Raw genomic sequence first — 21,857 nt, 5'->3', positions numbered from 1 at the left:
CATTTTTATTTTTTAGTTTTTCTCATTTTTATTTTTTTAAAGATTTTATTTATTTATTTGACAGAGCAAGAGAGGGAGAGAGAGGGCACAAGTAGGGGGAGTGGCAGGCAGAGGGAGAAGCAGGCTTCCTGCTGAGCAGGGAGCCCGATGAGGGGCTCGATCCCAGGACCCTGGGATCATGACCTGAGCCGAAGGCTTAACCCACTGAGCCACCAAGATGCCCGGAGGGTATACAGGTTTTTTAAAAAAACTAAAACGAGGGGTGCCTGGGTGGCTCAGTCGGTTAAGCGACTGCCTTCGGCTCAGGTCATGATCCTGGAGTCCTGGGATCGAGTCCCGCATCGGGCTCCCTGCTCAGCAGGGAGTCTGCCTCTCCCTCTGACCTTCTTCCCTCTCATGCTCTCTCTCTACCATTCTCTCTCTCTCTCTCAATAAATAAATAAAAATCTTTAAAAAAAAAAAAAAAAAAAAAAAAAAAAAAAAAAACTAAAACGAAAAGAAATGAAGGTCAATCTTTAGGGCAAAAAAAGCACAACCTTGATTTGGTGGATTAAGGTCCACATGGTGTTGGGAGCCCTGATGGGCAGTGAGCCACAGTGATACGGTGGCGTGGGGCGAGACCACTAGATTCAACGGCCACCTACTAACGTCAAAGAGGAGGCTGTGGAAATAAGGGAGAAAGAGGAAGCTTTGCTACCAGGAACTTGTCTACTCTTCAAAAGTGGCTACGGCGCAATGTTTATCTTTTTCTTCCTTTGAACTGTAATTTAATTGCCAAAGTGCCAAAGCACATGATGACTGAACTATGCGTCATTTCCTCTCTCCTTAGGCTGAAAGGTCCTCTCCTCTGCAGAGTATGTGAAGGGTGGTCACTCCATGATGGGCCTAAATCCTGGGGTCTGCTTGGAGCCAGACCTGGTTTGTGAGATTGACCAAACCCCTTCTCAAATCAAGTGACAAAAACAAAACTGGATGAAGGTATGATTTTGGAAAAAGCTGTAAGTACTCAGTATTTTATAGCTCCCCAAGTGATCTCTACACAAAATTTAAGTATTTTAGCTCTGAACATTTGGCAACAATCTAAATTAGAAAAGGCTGATTAAACTATGGTATCTCCAAGCAATGTGATATTAAGGAAAAGTTAAAGTCATGTTTTAGAATTCTATTTAATTTAAAAACAGAATATTGTGTACACATAGATATAAAGGGAATATGTTTGAAGCACTATGATGTAGGATTACAAGTGATTTTCATTTTCTTTATACATTTATTTTCTAAATTCTCTGCAATGTGAAAACATTACATATAAATCAGAAAAATAATATAATTAAAAATACCAAATTTACCTAATATTCTCTGTAACATAGGCTACTTTCAGCATTAGCCTTAAAGTGTAAACTGGAAGAAGTCCCTTTAAACTAATACACAGAAACTTGTCATTAAAAACTCACTCAACAAACAGCTGGGACCTTAGTATAATGTAGTTCCCACTTTAAGAAGCTCACAGGCAAGAGGAGAGGTGTATGTTAACAAGGAATTCCTGAGAGTAAAGTGACAGCTCCAAAACAGAGTATGGGCTCAATATCTGTTCTCCAAATGCCTGAAAGCAGACGTCTCTACGCTTTTAATGTTAGCTGTTCCGGAAGTATGGATATACAAGGTATTTTCTAAAGAAGCTTAAAACAAATCCTAGATGCTTGTCTACACACATCAACTGTTTATTTAGTCTACTCTAATTCCACCCACTCCAAAAGGAAAACAATAACTTCCTTAAAAGACTACTTCCCGTTTGATAAGAAATCATGTTCCACTAACAGAAAAGTGAAATTAAGATATACCCGGGATGAACTGAGTTCTGTAATACTACAAAGCACGATTTAGGCTTCAAAAGAACACTTTCAACTGAATTGCACTTGTGGAAAATTGTTTGGATGACATGAAATAAATAGTGCAAAAATTCCTTCAGTTATGAACTAATCCATACAATAAAACAACAGACTTCAAACGTTTTTAAATTACGACCCATAGTTAGAACATAGGTTTTTCGTTACAGTCTAAGTAAGCACACATGCATACACATGCAGAAACAGAAAAAAAAAAAAGTCTCATGTTACAATTCTTTCTACTGTATGTAACACACTGTGAGATTTCCTATTCCATCTCATTTTTTTAATTGAAAGCGTGCTGGTTGTGTCAACTGAATTGATTTTACTGCCTACTGATGGGTCACAACCCGCAATTTGAGAAAGAGTGCTCTGAAATATCAGAAGAGTGAAACCATTTCTAGAAACATGATTTCATTACAGTTGGATCCTTCCTCTTCTCATATTCAAGTTACAACAGGTCTCAACACATATAGGATCATCCATGTGTGGGTGTGAGAAAATTTCTCCCCATGTCTAAGATCAAGTGAGCTCTTGATGACTACAGTCTTTTCAGCCACAAAGAGGAGCCTGCAATTATTACAGAGTTCTTTGTCTGATGGCAATGTAAACCAATTTCCCAAGGTATTACTAATTTCACTGTCAGTCATACTCTTTCATAAACTTCGCTTTTCTCCCACTGTGCTTAACTTTTTTACACTGTGTGTTGCCCGAAAAGGAATGGAAGAACCAGGGCAGTAGGGTCTACATGGTTACGTGGGAATAGTAAGACATAAGTTATGATGATGAAACTTCAATTATTCAAAATCTTTACTGTTCTCCAAAGGAAAACAGCTATTATGCTGATAGAAATTACAGCCATAGACTCGAAGCACATGACCAAGTTCTGCAAAACTGTTGTAGAATCTCTTTAAACCTTACTGTCACCACATGTAAAATAGATGCTAACGATATGACTAACAATCCAATGAAGAAGACACTTTGGCCGAGCCGATGAAAGATATTTGGCAGCAAAATAAATGGAAACATAAGGTACTTACTGTCAAAAGTCTCTCCATGTAAACTCTCAACACAGTGTTTCCTATCAGCTAAAAGAATCACTTAAATCCATTTGAATGCATGCAAATGAAACAAGTCATTTCAAGAGGTCCTATCCAAGACTGCTCTCAAATGTGAGATTGTTTCCAACAGGGTGCCAAAGACAAATTGGGCACCTGGGTGGCTCAGTCGGTTAGGCGTCTGCGTTCAGCTCAGGTCACGATCCCAGGGTCCTGGAATTGATCCCACGTCAGGCTCTCTGCTCAGCGGAGAGTCTGCTTCTCCCTCTCCCTCTCCCCCTCCTCCCCGCTTGTGCTCTCTCCTTCTCAAATAAATAAATAAAAATCTTTAAAAAAAAAAAAAGACATCAAATGTTATAATGTTCACATAAGAAGCATCATTTACACCTAATGGAAAAAAAAATCTTAAAGCCTAATTTAATGCTACCCTTTAATGTGCTACCAGTAAAACCATGGTTCTTGTTTCTTGGTCACTCTCCAGTCCTGTGATTCCTAAGGAAAAGTTAAAGATCACTGGCAGAGGTATGGTGGTGGAGGAAGAGGGTTTGCACACCTATTGCTTTTCTAATTTCATCAATTATTTCTATATACTTGGGAGGTGATAGAGCACAACGGTTATGACACTGGGTTCCTGCCCAGTACTGGCCGTGTGGCCTCAAGTGAGTCCCTTTACCTCTCCAAGCTAAAATTCATCATCTGTAATATAGAGACAATGGTCGTGCTCAACTCACAGGGTTATCATTAGTATTTTTTTTAAGATTTTTTTTTATTTGAGAGAGCGAGAATGAGAGAGAGAGAGAGAGAGCACATGAGAGGGGGGAGGGTCAGAGGGAGAAGCAGACTCCCCACTGAGCAGGGAGCCCGATGCAGAACTCGATCCCAGGACTCCAGGATCATGACCTGAGCCAAAGGCAGTCGCCCAACCAACCGAGCCACCCAGGTGCCCATGCGTTATCATTAGTACTAAGTGAGATAATGCTAGGAAAGTATTGAGCATAGAGACTAGCATCTAGTAAGAATTCAAAACATTTTAACTGCCATATTTTTACTTAAAACTACTATACATATTAAAGTATCAAGAATATTGTTTTGGATTTGCTGACTCTGTCCAAATTCCCTCACTCATTGGCTCTATGATCATAAGAAATTACCCATTTTGTGTGTATCCGTTTTCCTCATCTTTAAAAAGCCCAACCACAGCTGGGCATGGTAAAGACGAATGACGCTGTGTTAGGTGCTGAAAAGTCTAAATTGCCAGAAACTCTAATTAGAATGCCCCCGGCCCCCAGTATGTATCTAGGGCCCACTAACTGCTAGGTCAGCATCTCCCAAAGTAGGTACTGTGCGCTTTTGAGTGTTTGGGAGACTTAAAAGGAAGTCAAGCCTTCATCTCCAAAAAAGATTTGCAAGATAAATAAGCTTGCAGAATCTCACCTTTTTCTTCAACCATAGGACATCTTGAAGCCCTTGCTTCACGGGTGCTCTCTCAGGAGACACAGGTGGTCATATTCCCAGAGAACCCCTTCCTCAGTGGGCATCTCCTGTGTATAGCGTTCTGTGGGGCACACGGGCCGGCCAACTCTTGGGCGAGGCTCTCAAAAGTGGGACACACACAGAGATCCCATGATGGGGCTTCTGGGATTAAGGCTCAGATGCAGAGAAGTGGATATTGGCCTTGAAAGTTCTAAGAACAATACTGAAATTATACTATGTGAATCTGACATTCAAATATCTCTTCCCACTGTTGGTAAGTTACAAGTGCTTTGGGAAAATTGGTAACAAATCGGATGCATTCTTTCAGAGAAGGTTCTTAATTTCACAGATTAAAAGGGGGAAAAACTTGTTTGTGCAGCAAAACACATCTAAGACAACTATTTATCTCTGTCGAATAGATGCTCAGGATAAGGAAGTCAGAGAAAAGCAGCCACTGACCTTTACTAATAATGTCAGGATGTTGATGTAATGTTCAAGCTGCAGTTGCTGGAGGTGAAGATAAATGGGAGAAATCTTTCCTGTCTCTACAACGTGCTATACTTCCTAACTTTGGCTCCATGTTACATATACATATCGCCAATATTCAGATAAAGTGTAACTGGACATTGACTTCCCTTCGGAATGAAAAAAAAATCCAATATTACCAAGTATAGATAAAGTTAACCTGGGTTTTAGAAGTTAAAACTATCAATGTTTCTCTCTCTCTCTCTCTCTCTCTCTCTCTCACATACACATACACACCTTTTCACTTTCCCAGATATATTTTTCAAAAGCTCAGTAAGAACCAAATGTTACTTGGGTGTGGCTCAGATGGTTAGGCGTCTGCCTTCGGCTCAGGTCATGATCCCAGGATCCTGGGATCAAGCCCCACGTCTGGCTCCTGGCTCAGTGGGGAGGGAGCCTGCTTCTCCCTCTCCCTCTCCCTCTCCCCCTGCTCATGCTCTCTCTCGCTATCTCTGTGTCTCAAATGAATAAATAAAATCTTAAAAAAAAAACACAACAACTAAATGTTACTGGAATAGGAAAAAATCATAAAATTGTGAAAATGCTAACACTTAGCATTTACTAAGCATTTATTGTAAAAGGTGACAGATACAAAGTATTCTAAGGGACTTTGTTATCTTACTTAATTTTCTTATGATGATCATATTTGACAGACAATATTAGCTTACTTTTTAAAATTCTGAAGCATTTCATTTATACACATACAACCAGATAGACATATATAAAGAATAGTATCTCAAACATCCAAGAATATACCCCATAGTTCATAAGACGGGCCATTTCTGATACAGCACAGTCGGGGCCCACCACACCCTTTTTTCATCCCACATCCTCCTGTTATTACCCCTGTTCTGTGTGTGAAGAGATGAGGCTCTGAGAAGCCGGGTAACTCAGCCCAGGTGGCTGAGCTGGCATCTGAAACTTGTCTGAACTCCAGAGACCATGGACCTCAATCCGTTTTAAGGCTGTGTCTGCTAATGTCACCCAATGAGGAAGTGAGTAAACTGAGGCAGACAGCACTAAGACATGCCCAAGCTCATGCTACTGCTGAGCAGCACGACTAGTACTAAAACCCACATTTATTTTTTTATAGTCCTAATTTTTTTGTCTCAAAATTAACATGAGGAAAAGAGTCATGTTTAATTCAGGGAGTCTTGTAAAACTCATGAGAAATTCCATCATCCTCTCTTTTTAATTATTTAAGCAGGCACTTTTTACCACACTATTAAGAGGCAGTCTAATGAGAGGTGACTATTTCACCTCCAACAAAGTTTTGTTTACTGTGCTTAGCATCGATGTGGGTCAAGAATGTGCTCTGTAAATGAAGATTTCAGTGGATCAAAATGCTGCTTCTCAACCTTCTGTAGGCACACCAGTCATCTGGAGATCTCAGTAATATGCAGGGCCTAGAAATTCTGCATGTCCAAAAAAGTTCTTGGTAATGACTATTCTGCTGATCCCTGTAAGGTATACTCTGAGTAGCAAGACACTTAAATAGCCCTTATTAATGAATCCCTATTAATTGGGATTTCATTAAAAATGAAAAATCCTTGGCAAGAGAAACAAAAGCAAAAATGAACTATTGGGACGTCATCAAGATAAAAAGCTTTTGCACAGCAAAGGAAACAATCAACAAAACTAAAAGACAACCTACAGAATGGGAGAAGGTATTTGCAAGTGTCTTATCAGATAAAGGGCTAGTATCCAGGGGTGCCTGGGTGGCTCAGTCGTTAAGAGTCTGCCTTAGGCTCAGGTCATGATCCCGGGGTCCTGGGATGGAGCCCCGTGTAGGGCTCCCTGCTCAGCGGGAAGCCTGCTTCTCCCTCTCCCACTCCCCCTGCTTGTGCTCCCTCTCTTGCTGTGTCTCTCTCTGTCAAATAAATAAATAAAATCTTTAAAAAAAAAAAAAGGGCTAGTATCCAAAATCTATAAAGAACTTATGAAACTCAACACCCAAAGAACAAATAATCCAGTCAAGAAATGGGCAGATGAATAGACATTTCTCCAAAGACATACAAATGGACAACAGACACATGAAAAAAATGCTCAACATCACTTACCACCAGGGAAATTCAAATCAAAACCAAAACTGGTATACCACCATATACCAGTCAGAATGGCTGAAATTAACAACTCAGGAAACAAGAGATGTTGGCGGGGATGCGGAGAAAGGGGAACTCTCCTACACTGTTGGTGGGAATGCAAACTGGTGCAGCCACTCTGGAAAAACGGTGTGGAGGTTCCTCAAAAAGTTACAAATAGAGCTACTCTACAACCCAGCAATTACACTCTAGGTATTTATCCAAAGGATACAAACATAGTGATTTGAAGGGGCACATACACCCCAATGTTTATAGCAGCAATGTCCACAATAGCCAAAATATCGAAAGAGCCCAGATGTTCACTGACAGATGAATGGATAAAGAAGATGTAGTGTGTGTGTATAATATATACATACATAAAATATATATGTAATGGAAAATTACTCAGCCATCAAAAAGAATAAAATCTTGCCGTTTGCAATGATGTGGATGGAACTAGAGGGTATTATGCTGAACAAAATAAGTCAGTCAGAGAAAGATAAATACCATATGATTTCACTCATATGTGGAATTTAAGAAACAAAAACAGATGAACATAGGGGAAGGGAAGGAAAAATAAAATAAGATGAAAATAGAGGCGGCAAACCATAAGAGACACTGAACTCTAGGCAACAAACCGAGGGTTGCTGGAGGGGAGGTGGGTGGGAGGATGGGGTAACTGGGTGATGGGCATTAAGGAGGGCACACGATGTGATGAGCCCTGGGTGTTAGATACAACTGATGAATCACTAAATTCTACCCTGGTGACTAACAATGCACCACATGTTAACTAAATTGAACTCTAATGAAGAATTTTTTCTGAAGATTTTATTTATTTATTTGAGAGAGTGCAAGAAAGTGAGCAAGCAAGAGAGTGAGCGAGGTGAGGAGCAGAGGGAGAAGCAGGCTCTCTGCTGAGCAGGGAGCCTGACGTGGGCTTGATCCCGGGACTCTAGGACCATGACCAGAGCTGAAGGCAGCCGCTTAACTGACTGAGCCACCCAGGTGCCCCTTAAATAAATAATTTTTTAAAAATTAAAAAAAAAGAAAAGAAAAATCCTTGAGATGCCGGTTTTATGTAGTTTTATTTTAATATCTATTCCTAAAACTAGAATAAAGTCTATATTCTCAATTCTTTGACACTGATTTTCACTCTAGATTTCATTTATAAGTCTAGGACAGGCAATAATAAATTTTAGGACCTACCTTTAAGATAGGGAGACATTTCTGACATTTGGAAAGAAGTGTCAATTTAGGAATTATTTGAGCATATGGTGGAAATTATACAAAGAAATAGGATGAGAAAGTTTCTGGGAACATACATGTATGCACCATATATAAGGAAAAAGCAATCGATGTTTACCGACCAGAAAACAGCAAATCTCAGGAAAGAGATGGCATCTTATCATGCATCTACTGAAGGATGAAACAGAAGAGCTGATGGAGGAAAAAATAAACCTTATAAAACTCCTATCACATTACATAGTCCCAAAAATTACACTGCCTTTGCACATGGCACATCCTGCATCACTGAATGTATCACACTGCAATAAAAGCACATGGTTAGCTACTAATTGGGATTTGAAAAAGTCTTAATATTTCTGTGGCAAATGTGAGCATCTCTAAGAGAAACCAAAGACTATTAATTTAAAGATTTATTGCATAAACAACCTCCTGAAATTGTGTTTCTCCAAGGCTTCTTTTCTTTAACTCGATCTCCCCTGGACACAAGCGTCCCAAGATGAAGGGCAGGAGACCATCCTAAGGCATCTAGGATTCTAAGATGTGCATGCACCTGTATCCCACTCTGGACATGCAAAATGAGTGTGCCTGGGGTGAATGATTCAGTCTTTCTGAACCCCAGTTCTCTCTAGAGCGCTCAGAACTGTTGGGATTAAATTTGATGCAAAAAAACATTGCTAAATCAAAATACATACGAAGGTAGGGTTTTCAATTTTTATTTACATAAAAAATTGAGTGGACAAGCAACGGTCAATGGATGCTTAAACCACTAAATGAAATGTTGATGGGGAAGAGTAGCTTTACTGAGTGAGAGACTACTACTCCATAGGTTATTTTCAGGTCATAAGGGGAAAAGGCAACTTCGAAATGGAGGGATAGAGCTGTCACTTCTTGAAGCCACTGAGCATTTTAAGCATGGTGAATAGTGGGCCAATAATAACAACAATAATATATGCATCTTGAGATACAATTAGCAGCACATGACGCCTTTGTGGTACTTTTACAAGAAACATTTGGCCTGACTCTAATCAAGTCTGTAGGTCTAAATTCAAGTTTACAGAGAAATAAAGTGGATAGTGCACCAAGGAAAAAGATACGGAACACAGAAACCAGTTTGGTCGAATTTAAGAGTGAGCTGTGTCACACTATAACTGATTTCCTCCCCAGAAAATAAAACCCATGTCAGCAGGGCTTACATCACAGGTGACTTAAGAGACAGAATAACAAACTGTAACGTGTGGACCTCGTTTGGATCTTTTTACAAAGCGGCAGTAGAAAGGTATGTTTAGGTCAACTGGGGCAATTTGAATATGACTTGAGTATTAGATGATATTAAGACAGCACTATTAATATTTTCAGGTGTGCTCATGGCATGGTAGTAATGTAAGAGAATATTCAGAGACACAAATGAAATATTTAATAGATTTTAAGTACCTTAGGGGGGAAAACAGTGTTTCTGGGAAGATCTTAGTCATACAGCACAGCTCCGGTAGCAAAAAGGATGAAAAACGGAAAAGAAGAAAGAAGATGGAAAACAGAAAGAAAAAAGAATTTCCTACCCACAAGGCAAGAGGGTCTCAAAGATTTTCAGACCCTTCGGAGCTAGAGCAGCCACGGCCGGTACAGGGCCATTTCTCCATCTGTAGACTCTCTTCAGTTTTAGCCTGTTGGCAAAGCAGGGACTTCTTGCGGCGGAAAAAGGCAAATCATGGTCCATGTAATTCTCAAAATAAGGAGCTTCTGTTCTAAACTCCTCGGAATGGGAGCAATTCACTAAACAGATTTCATGTTTCAGTGGTCCTATGGACTAGCAAATCTCAAAGTTTCCTCCTTTAGACTTCAATCAACTACATTTCAATATGAGGTAAACTTGCTTTTGTGAAAAGTCATAAAAAGGTTGAATTAAATCCCCTGAGCCATTTAAAAAAATTAAGTGAGACCCACAGAGATGTTTACCTATGTTCCCTGTAGGAAGTTTTATGCACTGGTAATTCAAATTTACTGGACTTCTTAACTTTGAATATCCATTGGCCTTGTTCTTTGTCAGAAATAATAGTGAAATAAAGTTTTAGGTTTTTCTCCTTTTTTCAAGAACAGAGTGCTCTATAAACAATCATTTAGGGGCACCTGGGTGGCCCAGTCATTTGAGTGTGCAACTCTTGATTTCAGCTCAGGTCATGGTCTCAGGATTGTGAGATTGAGCCCTGAGTCAGACTCCACGCTGGGCAGGGAGCCTGCTAGAGATTCTCTCCCTCTGCCCCTCCCCTCCTCCCTCGCTCTCTCTAAAAAAAAAAAAAATTAAAAAAAAAAATCATTCATATACAACTTTTAGGCATATCCACTAAAAACACTTAATCATGAAATAAAGCCAGATTAGTTCTAATTTCCAAAGATTTTAATTTTGTGATGAAAGAGAGATTATTCTTTTCCCTCCCAGTAAAACGTAAGTATCTTGGACACTGAATTAAAAGGCTACAATGGTGGTTGTGATTTGAGTTAGAAAATGATAACTATAGGGGCGCCTGGGTGGCTCAGTTGGTTAAGCGACTGCCTTCAGCTTGGGTCATGATCCTGGAGTCCCGGGATCGAGTCCCGCATCGGGCTCCCTGCTCAGCGAGGAACCTGCTTCTCCCTCCGGCCCTCCCTCCTCTCATGTGCTCTCTCTCTCTCTCTCTCTCTCTCTCATTCTCACTCTCTCAAAATAAATAAATAAATCTTTAAAAAAAAAAAGAAAATGATAACTATAAAACCATATAAAACAAATGTGGTTATCAATAAAGATAAACTACAAGGAGTCTAATCATTGACAAGCTCGACCCCTCTAAGTATGAATTAAGAAACTCATCCAAGAAGGACCAAGAAATACTTACCTTTCTGACACTTAGTATATTTAAAGTAATACTTTTTTCAAACACGGTATGGACAAGCAACTTACTTCTGACTCCAAAAGCAAGGAAGGGTTATTTGAAACACACAAAAATCTTGACAAGACCTATAGCTGCTTGGCCAAGGCAAAAATTCTATTTTCCCATCAGATATTTCTCAGTAGCAATAAATGACTTGAAAATGAGTTTACAGCTTAAAACCTGAAAGCTAATACTAAAAATAAATATAAACTTCGACTTTTTTCCCAATTAGTATGGTGAAATCTTTTAATAAAATGTTAAGTTGAGGGGCGCCTGGGTGGCTCAGTCAGTTGAGCGACTGCCTTCGGCTCAGGTCATGATCCTGGAGTCCCGGGATCGAGTCCCACATCGGGCTCCCTGCTCGGCGGGGAGTCTGCTTCTCCCTCTGACCCTCCCCTCTCTCATGTGTTCTCTCTCTCTCATGCTCGCTCTCTCAAATAAATAATAAATAAAATCTTTAAAAAAATGTTAAGTTGAAAAAAAGCAGAATATAAAAGCATGTAAAGACCAGGTAGTAGAGTATCCAGGTATTAGTTTTATCCTTGTTCTTTATACCTTACACATATTTTATATATGTAATTCTGTCTACTTAACATTTAGTAAAAGTGAATTAGTATATAAGAGTGTGTGTGTATGTACATTAGTTGTGGGGATATACATTTGTATTTGTGTGTCTGTGCGTGCACACCAAAAGCTTGTCCTTAGTGGTTCTCTGTATAACATCTTCCTTGCAGGATTATGATATGTTGGTACAACATTATTTATCAATATCCTGCTTTGTTCCACAACTGCTCTGCCTTGTATGGAACAGGAAATATGTTGGTGAAAGCAGTCAGAAAAGAAAGCCCTATCCAGAGAAATTTAGTTTAAAAAAAAAAAAAAGCTCCAGTGTAGCTTTATAACAATTAGGGGAGAAACGGGTAAAACAAAATCACTTAGCTATTACTTTGTTTCAGTGTTATTCTTTGCAGCTTTTCCTACAAAAAAAAAAAATCCACCTAAGCTAAAAGTACCACATAGAAGACACAAGACATTTCTGTAAGTATTGGGTATAATTTCATACAGCATAAAAGTCCCCAAAAAGATAGTTCATTAAAACTAGACTAATAGATCAAATTGAAATGGCAGTAAACAGTCAAGGCATAGATGACAATATGGCTTAATACAGTGTTAATGTCACAAATGTCTAAACACTAAACACAAATGTCCCCAGTGATTTTCGGGGTAAAACAGGCCCCTGACACCCTCAATCTATAAGCAGCTGGAGATCTTGGGGGATCACTGACTCACCTGATCCCAATCAGTATACCACTTGCTGCCGTATTCTCCAGGCTGCCAGCACCTAACCCCATGGTAGCTTTCCTCGGTGTTGCCTGCAAAGGAGTCTCAGAGATTCCCAAACTTTTCAGAGTTGAATCTAGCTATTTTCTTGATAAGTCACCATGATAGTCATGTATGCAATTCTGTTTAAAACAACTTAGTGAGTATTAGCTTTCACCTCATTCTCTCAAACCTCAGCCACACCATTCATGCGCAGACACAGGAAATATTTATCTGGAGCCCTTTTTCTCCCAGGAACTGTACCAGGTGCTTGTGGAGACTATAGAAGGCTTCATTTCATCTCTACTCTCCACCATTTTCCTCCCTTTCCCCCGCAAAAAACAAAAACAAACATCAAATCAAAACAAAAACCTCTCTTCTTCACTGCCACTGAAAGGCAAGTTTGACAGTTGGTATGCTGCATTCAGCATACTAGGGCTCACAGTGAGAACTTATTTCTACATTGGGCTAGACATCGCCATGTGGATTTTTTGTCCCCATCAGTTAAGTCTCTCCCACTCCCCCACCCTCAAGGCAAACAACTATTTTTTTTTTTTACATACACAAGGCAGAGAACAAACATCTGGAAAATGACATCAACATGACTCTTCAGTTGCAAAAAGGCAAAATTACACCACAGTCTTAATGAAAAATAAAATCTGAAAGTCTGGCAATATTTCTGTTTAGCCTCAAAACCAAACTTCAGATATACCAGAATGAATCACTCTAGTTTAAATCCATATTTTCAGACTTTCTGTGTATAAATAACAGTCGGACTAGACATATTATTACTTTGTCTTGTTCTGGTTTTGATTCTCAGCTCGAGTCAGCTCTGAGTCTTTAACAACAGGGCAGGAACTGTGTCTCCACGCCTTCTCCCCCAATCCTCACTGAGCACACATCCCCTACTGAGCACCCATCATGTGCTGGCCACTATTCAAAGCACAAAGCTCCTCGTGGGCCTTACATTCTTGCAGGGGGAAGACAGACAAGTTTAATAAAAGTGTAAATGATACACTCTGGTGGAGGATGGTAGTGCTCCAGAGAAAACTGAAAGCAGGGAAGGGGAATATGGAGTCCTGGGGGAGAGCAGGAAGGTTACCGGTGGTTAGGGCCATTCTCCCTGAGAAGGTGACAGCTGCACAAAGATTGAAGGGGGAGGGAGTCATGTAGATATTTGGAACAAGCCTATTCCAGGCAGAGGGAACAGCCCACACAAGGGTCTGAGGTAGAAAAGAGTGTGTGATATCTTTGAGAAAGAGTACGAAAGCCACTATGGCTGGGAGTATGGGGGAGCATGGTAGAAAATGAGGTCCTAGAGGCAGTGTGGAAGGCAGAATAAAGGAGCCCCCACACTTGCCAAATAAGTAGTAATAAACAGTAATGAAAAGGAAGATGGCTGGCGTTTATTGAGCTTTTACTATGTGCTAAGTGCAATTCCAGATTGGTGTGTATTATCTCCTTAAAAAATACAAAACAACTGGTTACTCTAATATGTATAGGGACTTTATGCTTTAGGACACACATAGCAGTAAGTCTAAAACTCTACAGGAAATATTTCCCTGAACAAGTTTTTTTGTTTTTTGTTTTGTTTTGTTTTTCTGCCTTAACATGACTAAAACCTTTGTTAAATGCTGCAATTAATTTCACCTCCCCATGCATCTTAAAAATAAAGCCGTAATTCCTTATAAATGTCAGATGTCTAAGTTATTTCCAAGTTATGTTTTCTATGTGATTTTTCAAGTCTGTTTCAGTACCACAAGGTTAAAGAGTTCAACTTATAAAGTAAAAAGTTAATAGATACAGTTTAGGACACTATTCAGAGTTCAAATCCTAATGTATCCTTTGGTTTGTTTAATGAATCCTTTAATGTAACTTCTTTCTTTCCTGGACTATATGGTGCAACTTAATGTTTCTGAGTGTTACATCTACCAGAGCCAAAAGATATGGTACACTTTGGTCTGCTGGCACGTTCCCTTCTTTCTGCTGTTTTATTTGAAATATATATAGACATACAGAAATAAGCATGCCAAGAGAGCCGGGCTTGCTAAACACAATTAATGGAAGCACCAAATGAACCTTCATAAAGAACTTCAGTAGACTCTTTATTTCTTAGTTTATGCGTTTTTTTTTAAGATTTTATTTATTCATTTGAGAGAGAGACAGAGAACACACAAGTTGGGGGAGGGGAAGCAGAGGGAGAGGGAGAAGCAGACTCCCAAGCTTGATCCCAAGACCCCAGGATAACGACCTGAGCTGAAGGCAGATGCTTCACCGACTGAGCCAGCCAGTTGCCCCTATTACTTAGTTTCTACTAATTAGGAAATAATTTGAAGATATCTCCTAAACATGAAAAGATTGTTCAGTTTAACCCAAGAAACATTTATTGAGCACCTCTGTCGGGTGCTAGGAGGACAAAGACAATCCCAGTCACTCCCTCAGGAACTCAGAGTCCAACAGGGTAGAGAGAATCCCAGACCACAGAGATGATGGAAAGGCTGGGGCGAGTGCACACACTGATACAGAAGGTACCAGAATAAGCTTGTGCTTACTTTTTAAGAAGCCACTCACCCAGAACATCAGACATCCGCTGTCCCATACCTAACCAAAATATGCAAGAGTGATAACTTAAGAACAGACCTTCCGATAGTAACAAATGAGAGTTGGGCAGAATTTTTAAAGCAATTTTAAAGTATCCAATTCTATGCTTAAATTTCCTTGGAGACCAATTGCTTATTTTTATTCTTCACTAATACTTAAGTCACAAGGAGGAAACCTTTAATATAGATCTCTGAATATTTTGGTGAGGAGAGAATCAGGGATTTTTAGTTAGCACAAATTCATCACACGAATTGGGATATTTTGTTCTCAAAACTTATAATCAAGGTAAGAAGACCTAAGTCCAAGCCTATGAATTTATACTAATTGAACTAATACTAAAGATCAATTTATATGTGATGTTATGTAAGATCAAAAATCATGTGAAACAATCTGTGTAAATATCTGAATTTAGTTAAGTTGGTCCAGAGGAGCAGGACATATAAGAAGGAGCAGAAGTCAGACCAAATTCTGCTCATCAAGTCCTGGGGTCTGGGGCCTAGCAGGCTATAAATACTAGAAGAGGTGGCCACTTTTAAAAAAAATAAATTGAGCAAAAGCACCTTCAGGCAAACAGAAGACTACAAAGGAACCAGTATAGCTTCCCCAGACTCTGACATAAAAAACTGGTATAATTTCATTGACTCGCTTATAAAGATTCAAATTATCGCATTTGTTTCCTGAAACATAATCCAGTGAATAAAAGTGTAATATTAAATTGTCTATGACACAGATGGTAGCATTTTATAATCCTAACGTTATAAAATGTTTCCACCATCTCAAAGCTGATTAGAATCAGAATTACCTGGAGGAATTTTTTTTTAAAGTGCCTATACCCAGGCCCCACCCATTTGCAATTCTGATTCATAAAATGAGGCTGGGGCTTTATAAAGCTTCTGGAGATAGTGGTGACTAGGCAGGTTGGGACCCAAGAAGCACCAGACTAAGCTGACTCCAAGAATGATGAAGATAAAATGTAATAAATGGTGTCAACTTCTCACCAAAAACAGACTGTTCTGCTAGGGCTGCCCTCTTCTAAGCATCAAGATTGCTCATATCACTTATGACCACCATTCGACTATGTAGCCAGTAGCCTATCTCAAGACCTAAAATGGGTGTGCCTGTTTAAATTTATGGAAATTCGCAAAATAAGTGACCAAGGGCTAATAGAGAAACTCACAGATGTGAGAAATACTCAAAAAAAATCACTGATTATGGTTTCACTCAAGACGTATCAGACCAGAGTTCCTAGAAGATTTTTTTTTCAGTAAAATGCGCCAAATCTAAGTTTTGCTTCTCTGTGTGATTGAATACTTATGCTTTCATTGGTTTTTTTAACATCCTAAACACACAGGATGTTTCATGGAAACTCAAATGACATCTTCTTCTGCCAGTCAGCTGCTATCAAGTCTCAAATTTGAAGCTCGATAAGAATCTAAGAAACCACACTTGTTCCAGAAGAACTGCTCGACAAATCACCCAGTCAACAGCCTAGATGATCGTCCAACATCTGAAACTTCGTTTGGAAAAATGGATGACAGTTGTGGCCAGATTAGGACAGGAACACATTATCGGACCCATTCATAGATGTTCCATCTAATAGTGACAGAAACATTTTTTAAATGTTTAAAACACCGATGATCAAAATCCTACATATTTAGTAAAAACATACATTATTTATTAAAACTTTACAATATGGGCAGCATTCTGTTAGTGCCAAGACATATTTTGTCTAAACTTCAGCTTTAAAAAAAAAGAAACAAACAAACTGGCATGTAAGCAAACTTAGGAACCACTACTAACATCTTGAGTATCCATGTTTCAGACTGGGAATGGATACGTGGTTCAGTGAAGAAAATGCCAGCATTTAAACCGGTTTCTCTGTGATTCCTGTTTCATTAGAAAACACGGGGCCGGGGTCGGGGAGTTGTAAAATACCCTGGATAGTTAGTGCCATTAAATATCCTCAGTTGTATAGGGGCAGAATTGAGGAAGAAAAAAAAAAAAAAACGAACTGAAAAATCGCAGAAAGCTGCCCTATCAGTAAAGAACTAATTAACAAGGATTTGTTGGGCTGGTAAAACAGTTTATTACTTTAATCAGGTGGCTATGCAGAGGTAAACTCGGTTGTGGGCTAATCACGTCCAACCTGAAACCAAGGACCAGGTCCACAGAAAAGAGCAGCCTAGTCGGGAGTCGACTCCCTCAAACACCCAGGAAAGAGCCGACTCCAACTTGGGGCGCAAGCAGCCCACAGGTGAGGAGCCTCAGGGCGGCCCTCCTCCCCAACCTCGGGGGAACCTCCCCCCCCCCCATTCCTGCAAGCGGCAAATGCACACGCTAGGGTCGCAGCCGCGCAGGGAGGACAGGGGACCGGGAGGGCCCAGCCGCCCAACTGCTGAGCAGCCCTGTCCAAGAAAGCTTGAAAGCAGCGTCCCTGCACACACGACTCTCCCCTAAGGCGGCCGGGGTCGTCAGCGCGCGACCCTTGGGCCATGTCACCTTTTCACGGGGCCGGCGGAGTCAGGAAGTCTGGAAGCAGAGTGAGCCCAGCTGCGGGAAAGCAGAGGGAACGTGGGGAGGTGTAAAGTTGCTTCTCTTGTCGAGCGGAGAAGGAAGGAGTTGGGTGGGGGAGCGATCGGAATTCTGTAACATATTTTACACTCGAGCCGCCGTCAGCCAGAAAGAGCAGGAGTCCGTGGGGTGCAGGCGGCGACCCCATTTCCTCCCGCGCCGGGTCCCTCCAGGCCCAGCCCGGCCCGCCCCGCCGCCCGCCCTCCACTCGCCCTCCACTCACCGAGCTCGCCCGCCTGCAGCCGGAGCGGGGCGGAGACCACAAGCAGAAGGGCCAGGAGGCCGCGGGCGCCGGCCACCATGGCCCCGCCGGGCGCCAGCTTGGCACGCTCGGCCTCCCCAAGGCGAGCGCAGCGCCTCCGCTGCCCCTGCCGGGCCGCCTCCTCCGCGGCCGAGCACGCCGCCAGGACTGGGCGCAGCCGCCGCCCCGCACCGAATCCCATTGGGGCGGCCGGGAGCCCAGCCCGGCGGGGGCGTCGCCCGCCCCGCCCAGCCCCGCGCGCCGGCCCCCAAAGGAGGAAGTCAAGGTCCCCGGCGGCGGCTGGCCTCGAGGCCCGAGGCGCACCAGACGCCGCCCGTGGTCCCCTCTAGGTATCCGGCGCTCCCTGTTTCAGTCTCTCCCTTTCTTCCGCCGCTCCTCCCGCAATGCACGTGAACCTGGGAGCCAGGACGACACCTGGTCTTGAGACCTGCCGCGAGCCCCGCTGTGCCCAGGTCCTCCCCCGCGTTCCTGAGCGCGCGGTGGGTGGGTGGGAAAAGCTGCTTTCCACCAGGGCTTTGCCAACCCCACGGGGGCGGGCATGCCAGTGATAGCAGCAGTGGGGGACTCGAAATATTGTCTGATAGGCTGATGATGGTTGACAATTTCCCAGTTCAAGTCCCTCCATTCATTCATTCAAAAGTTTTTAAGGTCCAGCAGTGTGGCAGCCAGGCACAGTGGTAAGCCCTTGTGACACTTGCAGACGTTAAAAATAATCAGGCAAGTATATAATACATATTGCAATAGGTGACATGAAGACTATTAGTGGAGCACATTCCGGAAGATCTAATTAGATGGCGGGGGAGGAGACCGCGGGGGAGGAATCAGCCAGGAAAGGCCTCACTTAAAAAGTGGCTTCTAAGCCGAGACTGGGAGAGTGAGTGGGACTTGGGAAAGCAGAAGGCGGGGAACAGGAGCGGGTGTGCGAAGGAGCTGAGGGAGGATAAGGCCAGAGTGTCTGGAGCATGCTGCACAGGTTGTTACATGGCAAGAAGTGGAAGCCGGTGCACAGAGCAGGGGTCGGAACGTGGAGGGCCTGGAACGCCACGTAAAGGATGCTGAACTTGATCCTCCGACCAGCGAGCAGCCACGGAAGATTGGGACGTAGGATCTGATTCCCTGGGGGTGTGGAGAAGGGCTGGGGGGAGGGCAAGCGGGAAGAGTAGAGAGCTACAAGGTTATTACCGAGTAGTTGAGCGGGGAAGTGGCAGTGGAAATGAACGTGGACAGATTAAATACATATTTTAAAGACTCTAACAATCTTCAGTCCGCTTGCAGTTCTCCCGCGCTTCCTCCCCTGGGCGCTCGGCAGTTTTCCTAGGTAACGCGCAGCCACAGAGCGCTGTTAAACCAGCAGGTGCGGAGGGGAGCTGGGAGGCGAGGACCCCAGTCCGGCAGAGGTCCAATATTCGCCGGTCACGTGCTCTTTGGACACCCGGATGGACTGTTCATACCTGCATTCATTTTTTTCCTCTGTCTTTATTTTTTAACTATGAGTTTGTCTTTGGCGTTTTGCTTTCTCAAAGGCAGCAGAGCTTAGAGGAAAGAGGTTGGGCTTTAGAAATGAGGCTGATCCAAGGCTGAATCCCGGATCAGCCACTGACTAAGACTGATTCTCTCCGGGGCCTCAGTTTTGTTGGGGAGTATAATAACTAATCGTCCTGGTTGTCACAGAGACAAAATAAAATATGTATTTAAAGTTCTAGCCAGTCCAAGGTACTCGATAAATAGGTTTATCATATTTGTGTTAAAAGTAAATTCACACCCATGAAAATATTGAATATTCTCACACAGAGAACATGAAAGATACTTTGACACATTGAATTACTCCCTAACTCCAGCTTTCTGTGTTTCTTCTTTCTCTTCATTCCTTCGAAGAAGGTGAGTTTGGGCAGCGCTGCTGGCCAACAGGCGTGGCTCTGTGAGCAATGAACGAGGAAAGACAATGGGAGTATTGTTTACTAGCGAGGAATTCACCGGGTGAGCCAGGTGGGCTCCCAGTGGTGACCTTTTCCATCTCAGGTAATACCTTCATGGGAATGAAGTAATCCGTTCTACCCCAAAATCCTGAGCCACATTAGAGGCGAGATTCAGGATCTGGTAACAATGAGAAAACAAGACGTAAAGCTAGATCCTAGTGCTTTCATTATGCCATCCTTCCTTGAAAAAATAAAAGCAAAGCATAGTGAAAAACTATGAAAATACAACAAATTGCTAATTATAATTTTGTATATAATGAGAGCAGGAGCAGGGAGGAGAGGGAGAAGCAGACCCCCCACTGAGCAGGGAGCCAGATGCCTGACTCCATCCTAGGACCCTGGGATCATGACCAGAGCCGAAGGCAGACGCTTAACTGACTGAGCCATTGTTTTACTCTTGAGAAGATTCTATTATGATTTTTTAAATGATACACTATGGGACCTCAGAACATAATGTAAAGTTTGGAGATTCTGTTAAAAATTATAATTGTTAAGACCCATTTACAGCATCTCACATACTAAGATTAAAGAACTGTTTATCATGTGAAACCTCTCTGGAAGGGTCTCTCACAGAGCAACTTCACATTTAACTTGTCTCCCCACTTACCATCCAGTCTTTTCTTATTTTGCGTATCTTACTGCAATTTTTGTTTATATTTGCTAGCTCTTCTGTAAAAGTAGAGAACAGCTGGTCAGAGCTGCCTTGTTTTGTATATATAATATGTATTCTGTATTGCTTAGGTAAGACAGAACTTAAACAGAACTTCAAGCCTAGTTTTATTCTAAAGTAGTTAGAAAGCTTTAGACTGTGGTTTCAGTTTGATAACCTAATCAGTTTTATCCTTAACATATAGTAACCTTGATGTGACTATGAAAAAGACCCAATGGGATATAAATTTTAAACCTAGGTAGGCTTCTACTTTCTGAATGCTCTCCCTTTTCCAGTTCAATTCAATAAATTCAACTCAATAAATTTATTTTATTTTTTTTTTAAAGATTTTATTTATTTATTAGAGAGAGAGCACGAGAGGAGGGAGGGTCAGAGGGAGAAGCAGACTCCCTGCTGAGCAGAGAGCCTGATGCGGGACTTGATCCAGGAACTCCAGGATCATGACCTGAGCCGAAGGCAGTCGTTTTAACAACTGAGCCACCCAGGCGCCCTCAATAAATTTATTTTAAACATTTCTATATGCAAAACAATGTGATGGAGATACAGTGAAAAGAAATACAGGTACTTCTCTCTCTCCTTCATTCATAATCTAATGATAGAAACTTCAATTATATAGGTTCATAAGAACAATGATGAAAGTCCAGAGTATTGGGCGCCTGGGTGGCTCAGCTGGTTAAGCGACTGCCTTCGGCTCAGGTCATGATCCTGGAGTCCCAGGATCGAGTCCCACATCGGGCTCCCTGCTCAGCAGGGAGTCTGCTTCTACCTCTGACCCTCTTCCCTCTCATGCTCTCTGTCTCTCATTCTCTCTCTCTCTCAAATAAATAAATAAAATCTTTAAAAAAAAAAAAAAAAGAAAGTCCAGAGTATTATAGAATCACAGCAGAAGGAAATATATAACTGGATTTCAAAAGCCTGGAAGGGTTGGGAGGGATGAAGATGGGAATTAGAAGGTAAATAATGTTTGTAAAATAAGAAGGATTTCTGAGAAAGTTCAGAAATACAGATCACAGGGTGCTCATAGGAACTGAGCCTAATTCACCAGGGCTGGGACAGTGAGCGTGAGATAGGAGTGGGAGACTGAAGATGCAGTGGGAGGCAGGAGCAGGATCTGAGCGCGCCCAGGGCAATGGGAAGCAAGGAAAAGTGGAAGAACTTGTTCAGATTTGATTTTTGGAAGACCACACTAGCTATGGGGTGGGGAATGGATTGGAAAGAGGCAGAAAGACCAATTAGGAGTTTGTGGCAATACTCCAAGGCTAGAGATGATGGCACCTGCCTCCTATGCT

At 41.8% G+C, this 21,857-nt stretch overlaps 1 protein-coding gene across 1 annotated transcript in view; it reads right to left on the bottom strand.

The window, feature by feature from the left end:
- DCBLD1 (discoidin, CUB and LCCL domain containing 1) overlaps positions 1–18,059 on the bottom strand; it is a 65,001-nt gene extending 46,942 nt beyond the window's left edge. Inside the window, exon 1 of the mRNA XM_025859468.2 lies at positions 17,884–18,059. Coding sequence (XP_025715253.2) covers positions 17,884–17,962 — 79 coding nt within the window. The 5' untranslated portion in view covers positions 17,963–18,059. The remainder of the gene's footprint in view (positions 1–17,883) is intronic.
- Positions 18,060–21,857: the final 3,798 nt, after the last annotated feature.

The sequence above is a fragment of the Callorhinus ursinus genome, unplaced genomic scaffold, assembly GCF_003265705.2.
Source record: "Callorhinus ursinus isolate GAN/ISIS: 27379988/994484 unplaced genomic scaffold, GSC_fseal_2.0 scaffold6, whole genome shotgun sequence".
Classification (NCBI taxonomy): Eukaryota; Metazoa; Chordata; class Mammalia; order Carnivora; family Otariidae; genus Callorhinus; species Callorhinus ursinus.
This window is presented reverse-complemented; position numbering and strand designations above follow the sequence as displayed.